This window comes from Nansenia antarctica (genome assembly GCF_963989245.1).
Source record: "Nansenia antarctica genome assembly, chromosome: 6".
In the NCBI taxonomy this organism is placed as follows: Eukaryota; Metazoa; Chordata; class Actinopteri; order Argentiniformes; family Microstomatidae; genus Nansenia; species Nansenia antarctica.
This window is the reverse complement of record NC_137676.1, coordinates 51,567,169-51,577,037: the sequence shown is the minus strand read 5'-3', so window position 1 is coordinate 51,577,037 and position 9,869 is coordinate 51,567,169. Positions and strand designations below refer to the sequence as shown.

The following is a 9,869-nucleotide window of genomic DNA, read 5'->3' as shown; positions in this document are numbered from 1 at the left end:
CCGTTTAGAACATCGATTTCTTGAGTAGGTAGCTTAGTTTGGATCCAGTTTGACAAATCCACAAGAGTCTGTTTCCAAAATGACCCTGATTTTATTAGTTCCACCAATGCCAAGAAAGCTATGAAGATGACGACTACCCCTCCCCCCCCCCCCCAAAAAAAGATATCAATATACATTTCACACTGTAATATTCAACTGTGCATTCTTCAAATGAATACGGCAACAAGACATTTTTCTAATTTCTAAATTCTCTAATTCCGTTATCGTTGCTAGATGTCCTGCATCACTGGGTCCCGTTTTAGGAGTAGTGTGTCAGCATGCCATACTCCAGCCTGGCTCTCCTATACTGACACATCGAAAGGGTCATACCACATAGCTAGAGGGGGAGAGAGAGAGGGGGAGAGGAGAGAGAGAGAGAGAGAGAGAGAGAGGGAGGAGAGAGGAAAGGGAGAGAAGGAGGGAGAGGAGAGGGGGAGAGGAGAGGGGGAGGGAGAGAGAGAAGGAGGAGAGAGGAGAGAGGAGAGGGGGAGAAGAGAGGGGGAGAGAGAGGGAGGATAGAGGGGAGGGTGAGAAGGAGGAGAGAGGGTAGGGGGAGAGCGGGAGGATAGAGGAGCGGGGGAGAGAGAGGTAGGAGAGAGTGTTACTAGCGAATGTTTGAAAAGTACTGCGCATTGTAGCTACAATGTGTATTATTTGGCAGCAACAGGATGAATTCATAGAAATATAAAATGTCATGCCAAAACATGTCAACTCCCATGCAGTAAGAAACGTAACACATTCATGTACAGTATCAACAAAAAGAGGAGACTTTCACTTCACTTCAAGTCAAGATTTAAAACCAATCGAGCACACATTGCAATTGCTAGAGAGGAGACTTAAGTTAGAAAACCAGTGAAAACAAAGAGCCAAACATGGGTGGGTCCTCTTGCCCACATTCCATGCACACAGCGCCCCACCAAATCATTCCATCAACATTTCGGCAATGAAAAACATACCTTGCCAATATTCCATATAGATATCACTAGAAGGAGTCAGAATAATGAGTTGAGAATAGTTAGTCTAGTCGTGCCATGGCCAAAACAACAAAACAATGTCCAAGCAAAAGACGCCAAGCAGCCTTAACCCAGACTCTAACCATGTCCCTCCCTCCCATTCACAACCAGTACACTTAACGCTCACAAACAACTACAGCATTCGGTCACATTTTAGTATGTGACGTTGAACAGAGCAGCATGCGAGTAAAGAAAAATGTTATATCTTTGCACTCGATCACATTTCAGGACCCTCCTTTCATGACTTTTCCTAGATATGTGCGTCCTACCACCCAGTATCCTTACATTTTCAAAATCACACCAGGATAAGCTAGTATGAAGCTATTTTGCCGTTTTTCTGTGTAGGAGGTAGGCTAATTTACAAGCGGCCAACTAGTGGTCGTTGTGTGTAAATAGCAGCTTAAGCATTGTAAAGTGCCCCGAGGCGGCTCTTTTAGTAGGTAAAAAAGGCACGGCTGTTCTAGTCTTAACATTACGTCTTTCAACCGTGTTACTATCTACCTGGTGAGCTGATAGTGGCTGTCTTTGGACGCAGAGGGACGACAACAGCGGCGGGGACAGCTCAGACAACACATAACCAGGAGACACAGCCACTGGAGACTCTGAGACAAGAACACAGACGACACAGACCAACAATGCTCATGGCATTATTATCTTTGTTTAAGGGTTATCTTTTTTTGGAGAGGGGCAAATCTTTCTCTGGTATTTTTTATTATTTTTTATTATTGGAGAGCGATAGTAGAGAAAGACAGGAAAGTAAGGAGGAGAGGGTAGGTCAGCAGGAAATGCCGAAATGGGTATACTACTGAATGTGTGCATTGCTAGAGTACTGGACTCCCCCAGACCTCTCAGAGCATTATGAAGCATTGGCCTAGTCTAAGGGTTGTTCACTAGCCTTCCACAGGTGTATTCCGACCAAAATAAAGGTTTGGTAGGTTGTTCTGAATCCATAGAGTTATTAGACCAAGCTGTGTTATTGTATCTAGGCTTCTCTATACAACAGCTTCTACTGATTGTTGTATTGTGAGAGTACTGTCACCACATCCATAGAGATCCTCATATTAAGCGCCCCAAATTTGAATGTGCCAATATTGGTGAAACTGGGGCGAAATCGGCCATCTTTACTTTATTATTGCTAACGGGTCTTATGGGGAATTAAATTCCATGTTTTAAAAAGCGGCATCTAGCATTTCCATATTATGCATTTTCACACGGTTTACAAAAACTCTTGATTTGAATAATTACAGTTGTTAAAACCAAGCTTACAATCAAAATCACGCTGTAGAGAACTGTCGTACGGTCTTGTTTGCTCTGCTCCACACTATTTTGCTGAGTAAAAAATGTGTTTGTCCCTATAATCCCCTTTTCAACATTCGTCAAGTCGAGTCAAACTCACCTCTACTGTCATCACAGCGAGCAACACGGCAAAAATGATGAGCACATTCTCATCCAGCCACTCTCTGATGCTCTCTCTGCAGCCCTGTCACGGGGAAGCACACGTACTCAGTCAAATATCTCCACTTACCTACAAGACGTATCACAAGTCGCACATAGATGGCCGGCAGGTAGTCTCGCACATAATCAGCCATGAGGGTCATTTGACCCTTGTGAGTAAAAAAAAAGTGTTCTATCTTTGCACTCGATAACATTTCAGGACCCTCCTTTCATGACCTTTCCTAGATATGTGCGTTCTACCACCTAGTATCCTTACATTTTCAAACTCACATCAGGATAAGCTAGTATGAAGCTATTTTGCAGTTTCTCTGTAGGAAGCAGGCTCATTTACAAGCGGCCAACTCGTGGTCGTTGTGTGTAAATAGCAGGTTAACATTTTAAAGCTCTTTTAGTAGGTAAAAAGGCACGGCTGTTCTAGTGAGAGGTCAGAGATGCCGGCTAGTAATCGGAAGGTTGTTGGTTCGATCCCCCGCCTCAGGAGAAAGCCGGATGTGAGCTGGTGACTGGAGGGGTTGCTGGCATCATATCTAAGGTGTCTATCGTTGCCGTTGTACCCTTGAGCAAGGCACTTAACCCCTAATTGCTCCAGTGAAGCTGACTATGGCTGACCCTGGGCCTAGCGCAAAACACACTGAATAGAAATCATTTCTTGTTCATTCTGCTGTTTTACTGTTTCTTGTTTTGTGTGTGTGTCTCTCTGGCTCTGTTCTGATCGTCCCATTCCCTTGTAAAGCGACTGTGGGTTTGTGAAAGGCGCTATATACATTTAAGTTATTATTATTTATTATTATTAGGAGTCCGTCCACTGACTTTCTCATAGACTCCACACAGGGTGAGGTTGGAGGAGGAGTGGAGGGCGGGGCAGGGACACTGCTCAGAGGTGGGGGGAGGGAGGGGGGGCGGAGGCACGGTGCTGTTGACGGGGTGGTAACAGGAGCAGGGGACCTCCACCCAGTTACTTGGTCCTATCCAGCCACAACAATGAATCTGCATGGATGGAAGAGGAGAAGAATGTTTATGTAATAATAATAATAATAATAATAATAATAATAATAATAATAATAATAATAATAATAATAATAATAACAATAATAATAATAATAATATTAATAATAATAATGATGATAATAATGGTAATGATAATAATAATAATAATAATAATAATAATAATGATAATAATAATAACAATACTACTACTACGACTAATAATAATAATGATAATAATAATAAAAACAATAATAATGATAATAATGGTACTGATAATAATAATAATAACAATAACAATAATGATAATAGTAATGATAATAATAATAATAATAATAATAATAACAATAATCATAATAATAACAATGCTAATAATAATACTAATGATAATAGTAATGATAATACTACTAATAATAATAATAATAATAATAATAATAATAATAATAATATTAATAATAATAATCCTAATGATAATAGTAATAGTAATGATACTACTACTACTACTAATAATAATAATCATAATAATCATAATAATAATCCTAATGATAATAGTAATAGTAATGATAATAATAATAATAATAATCTATTATTTCCTTGTTTTTCTCTATATGGCTTGCAATACCTACAGTAAATAGCCATTTTGCAAGTGGAAGTGTTGCATCAAGCCCACTTTTTACTATTTGTCTACCAAATACACAGCGATCAAGTGTCAACTGCAACATCCAACTCCAAAAACGACATGTGTTTCACCGAGATACCTAATCCATTACGATTGTAGTTTTTAAATATTTGGATCAGCTACAAAGGGGACTTTTATATGACCTCTCGTTGAACGTAGTCCAGAGTCCTCTCGAAATGTGCCACGTCAGAATCATTCTTCCCAAACAAGGCGATGAGATGAAGCACGTGTTCTTCTACGTTACTCTCAAACTAGAAGAAGAAGAAGAACAGAGGTGGCTTCATAAGAATCTGGTACTTTCTTTGTAAACAAAACCACAAATATCCACATACAAGCTTAGTTTGTGTTGCAGGGCCATATTCCACTAAAGGTGGCTTAATATAGCTGCGCTATAATTAAATGCGGCGCTCAGGGACCTCGAGATTGGTATTCAAGCCTCAGGTGATTCCTCGAATGAGGATCAGCCTTGTGTCATCAGTGTTCACAGAAGACAGGCTTACAAATCTTCGATATGGGCGCGTGCACGCAGACATACGCAGCCCAGAAGAGTCGATCTGTCGAAATGAAGATACTCCACTCTGCAGGGGTACTACATTTGCGCAGCATTCCGAATTATTGATTTTTATGAAGACGGAAAAATAAGATGTAAAATAGTGCAATACTGCCGCAATTAACAAGGCGAGGGAAATGGTTTGGCAAGAAATTGCTGACCGATTAAATGCGTAGGTCATACTAGCCCCAGTTATTGTTATATGTTCATATTTTAATAAATGAATATTTACTACTGTGGTGATATCAGCAGCAGGCTACAAACCGTCATATCGCCACAATGGCCTAGTGGTATCGACCGCTGCCATAGGATTTATTCGTCATTTTATATCGGTGGTTCGAATCCCTCTTCAGGCGCACTTTTTACTGCATTTCGTTGTCTGAATCTAATCTAAAATCTCATCTAAAAAAGTATGTAGGCTATAAAATTATGGTGCAGGCTAATTTACAAGAACTGACACGATTACAATGGTGTTTGAAACCTTTGCATGAAATCTTCGGTTAAATGTAAAAAAAAAAAAAAAAAGATTGACTTAGTCAAGCCTCGAACTCGCAACCTTTGGAACTCGAGTCCGCAGCCTTAACCACTACGCTAGCCAGACCGCTGTGAAGACGGCAATGCAAGTTGAGACAATTACTTCTTTTTTTTTTTACACGATCTATCTATCACACTTTCAAAATATCAAGTTATCTATCACACAATCAAACTATCTATCGATCGATCACACTTTCAAAATATCAAATTATCTATCTATCACACAGTCAAACTATCTAATCAAACTATCTAATCTATCTATCTCGTGTGAAGTGGGAACTAATATTTCCTAAAAGACACATGAGGAACTTTCGTTCAGGGTTTAGTTTCCGCCTGTGAGCCTTTTTTGACGCACGGATGACTATAGCCTGTGTTTTAGCCTGGTCGGGACCAGGCTAATTATATCTGACTCAGAAGGAGCTCAACCAAGCAGCGAATTATTTGAGCCACATTGATGGCACCGAACGCAAGCTAACATTTTCGAGGCTTAGAACTTTATCGAGGCTTAGAACTTTATCGAGCTTTGTGGAATAGGGCCCAGGTGTGCTGGATGTTGTGCTGTAATGTGATTGTCTATGAAAAACAAAACAAAAAAGTGACGCTAAAACATTACTTAGTCGTGCAATCTGTGTTCCATGGGACATGTTTTACTGTAAATGCTAAGTGGGATCCTTGGGATGGTCCTTCTGTGACATCCCCACATGTACAAAAGAAGAGATTTGGTGAGGCTGCATTCTCATTTTGCCCCCAAATTGTGGAATGCACTGCCAGTTTACATTAGGGATGCAACCTCAGCACGTTCACATATGAAGACTAAAAACCCATCTTTTTAATATTTCCTTTAAATGACTAAATAATTACATTATGATTTATATAATGGTTGGAGCACTTTGAGCTGCAACGTTTGCAGGAAACATGCTATACAAATAAAGGTTATTATTATTATTGAGCTTGACATTGAAAAGGTAAGGGTTAAGGGTACTAGTTAAGGTTAGGGTTAAGGGTACTAGTTAAGGTTAGGGTTAAGGGTATGTCCTCCCAAGCATCCCACTTAGCATCTACCCATGTCTCACCGAAGTCCTCTGAGTGAAGAGGAGAACCCCTCCCACAATCTGGGCCGCCAGAAGAACGGAAAGCAGGAAGAAATACTGAAAAGACAAACAACAGTTTAAAGGGGTTTTGTAAACCAATTTACAGAATCACCTTTTTCCTTGCCCTGAATTAGTCTATGGAGAAGGGCAGACTTCAATACACATTTGGTTCGGTTTATCTGGGCACTGTCTAACTAACCACGAAATGATAGTACACACCAGAGACAAATCACATATTTCCTAAACAGTTACCAAACCAGTCACAATTTTCAGTAGTCTATAAACAGTAGTCTATAAACATGTATGTGTTTACCCTCCACTTCAACCGTGGGGCTACTACTAACCAAACAAAATGGCTAGTCACAGTTGTTTTTGAAGTATCAACATTTAAAAAAAATAAATCCTTAACTGAATTATCTTCTGGGCCTTTATATTATTACTGTGGGTATGATTCAAGCACTTTATATTATTACTGTGGTATGATTCAAGCACTAGCATTGGCACAAGTTGAAGCCAACAGTCATTATGCTAGCTTGCCTGTCGGCTACGACACCAGAGGCACACATTCACCTTCAGCCTGTCAAGAGCTGTTGAATTCCCTCTTACCATCCCTAACATGCATTTCACTTCCTTCAGTGCACCCAAACACCCGAAGAAGCCCAAGGACATCGTAGCACTTCCACCAATCACCAGGAAGTATGAGAACACGGAGAAAGACATGTATGGTGGAGGAGGCACTAGAAAACAAGGTGAAAACAACAATATCGACATAAATGTACCTCAGATTTAGGAACGGGCTGCCATTAATACCAATGCCAATGTTGTTGTTGTTGTTGTTGTTGTTTTGGAAAAAGGAAACTCACTGAAGAAGCTTGCCTCAGCAAAGACTATCCATATCCCAACTGACAGCAGGAGGGCGCCCAGACACTGGTGGGAATCCAACATCTCATTGCATTACACAGTGTATGCATCTTAACCATAGACACTATTGTCAACAAATGAATAGTAGTAGTAGTAGTAGTAGTAGTAGTAGTAGTACTACTACTACTACTACTACTACTACTACTACTACTACTACTACTACTACTACTACTACTACTACTACTACTACTACTACTACTACTACTACTACTACTACTACTACTACTACTACTACTACTACTACTACTACTACTACTACTACTACTACTACTACTACTACTACTACTACTACTACTACTACTACTACTACTACTACTACTACTACTACTACTACTACTACTACTACTACTACTACTACTACTACTACTACTACTACTACTACTACTACTACTACTACTACTACTACTACTACTACTACTACTACTACTACTACTACTACTACTACTACTACTACTACTACTACTACTACTACTACTACTACTACTACTACTACTACTACTACTACTAATAATAATGATAATAATACATTCTATAGTGCTTAAAAAAGTCCTTGCCGATAACTACTCAATAGGAGTATATATATATAATAAGTTGATTAAGATGTATTTCTATCAGTCCAATAGGCTACCAGTTACTGGCCATTCTCCTGTCCATTAACATCAACAACCACAGCAGGTTATGAGGTTATGCAGCCAGTACATGTTTTGTAACAACAATGTTCTGTAATGACTAGGCTGAGTCAAAGACTTCACCAAGCAGTGAATGATCCAACTTACACAAAACAGGAGATTGAAGAGACATAGCAAATATTTGGTGAGAGCCAAACAGCCTTGAGAAGCCATGACGTATACCTGGAAAACAGGAGATATTCACAACTGAGAAACACCACAGGACATTGCAACTACTTGCCCTCCGTGTGAACAGGTTGTTCTGAAAGAGAATGTGTTCTCAAGGACTTACCTGGTCAAATAACGGTTAATAATAAATAACCAAACTCCAAGAGGGTCTGTTTCCCCTCTGGAATCCCCTGTTTATGCAATGTTCTACCCGATGACATCATCACCCGAAGCACACTTCTCATGAAATGCCTTCCCCTGAGTTTGCAACAGTGCGGCCGCCCATGTGCGCAGCTCCAGGTGTCTCATATCCCCTTCTGAGGTAATATACCCCAACAGATTAGATTACCCTTCATCACTTATTTATTAAAGTGCAAACTGTCTATCAACCATGTGACCACGCTTGACCACAGTCAGCGTATCATTTTAATTTGCGTTTTCTTTTATCCGTTGTCGTAATTGTTTCCGACGGCTCCATGCTCTTTTCTATACACGTCGGAAATTGCGCGCAGTTCCTTTTTTCGAGAATGAATAAAACATAGCTTTTTCAATTTCAAACGCTCAGATTTCATAGATCTATAATGCTTCAGTATCACAAAATAAACTTAGCATTTCTTCTCGAAACAAATCTAACTTTCGATGAAAACTTGAAAGATCTAAATCAAATCAAGTAGAATATTTTAATAGTTCCTTACCCTCTATTGAAGTGGAGGCAGCAACAGTATGCAGGAGATGTGTGTGAGAAAATACGTGACAGACAGGGTGGAGGCCACAGATGGAAATATAACATGCAAATTGATCAAATGTCACACATGGATGAACTTCATCAACCATATGGTGTTATTACTGCCCAGCAGATCAGAAGTGGCTTTTCAAACAGCCCATATTTCATCAAGTTCTTTGTCTTCCTGCTGTGTTTCAACAACAACAATATTCACTGGAACAAAAACTGCCTCATTGATTAAACATGAATGAATCCATTAAATAAATTGAACATGCATAAACAGTAGACTGATATTATGTGTAGTACATTTTTGTTTAGTGGATACATTAAAACAATAAAAAAAAATAGTTAACTGACATGAGATGCTGCTGCTAACCAAGGCAGTCAGATTTCCATATTTCCCAAATCCTCTAATTACTTTGTTTACACATTGGGTCTGCTTTTTTGCTCTCACCATAAAACTCTTGATGAAGAGCGCAATTAAAAGAAACATTTTCGGGCTTAGCCTAAATAATGAATGATCTACGGTAAATATTCTCACATCTTCCATTTGTGCCCAGCGTCTGAGTACCCGATAGAGCAACTTTGAACATTGCGAAAGAGCGAAGCCCTTAACATAATGACTGTTGATCGTGTCACATTTTGGGGCACTTCAATCCTTCAACTGTCTTCCAGTCCGGTCGCACGTCAAATTATTTATTAGTTATTCTTTTTCAGTGCATTTGTTTTTTGTTCTTACTAAGCAATTAGCTCAACCGTTCTTGTAGGCTAGTCGCTAATGGCTAGCATGAGGTGGGTGAAATTATACCACAATTATCTATGGGCCATTAGCTGCATCAGAGGGGCAATGCTAATGGGTTTCATGTGCCTTAAGAGATCCATTACAACGTGTGGTGCTCAACAAAGTGGGAGTTGATGTGGCCTGCTGTTTTTGGAACAGAATGTAACAGGCGCGCAGCTGTGTGCTCTCCCTAACGCTTCCCTGTGATGTAGCGGACCTCAGGGCGGTGTGCCAGGCCTCATCAAGGTGTCATGGGGTAAGA

At 39.8% G+C, this 9,869-nt stretch overlaps 1 protein-coding gene across 1 annotated transcript; it reads right to left on the bottom strand.

Moving 5' to 3' along the window:
• Positions 1 to 298: 298 nt before the first annotated feature.
• cd37 (CD37 molecule) lies at positions 299 to 8,108 on the bottom strand (the record flags this gene model as incomplete). Its single annotated transcript, XM_080534634.1, has 8 exons — positions 299 to 376; positions 2,449 to 2,532; positions 3,318 to 3,494; positions 4,314 to 4,421; positions 6,328 to 6,402; positions 6,952 to 7,082; positions 7,209 to 7,272; positions 8,043 to 8,108. The coding sequence occupies 8 exons, from the start codon at positions 8,106 to 8,108 to the stop codon at positions 299 to 301; spliced, it is 783 nt and encodes a 260-aa protein (XP_080390760.1).
• Between the last annotated feature and the right edge of the window lie 1,761 nt (positions 8,109 to 9,869).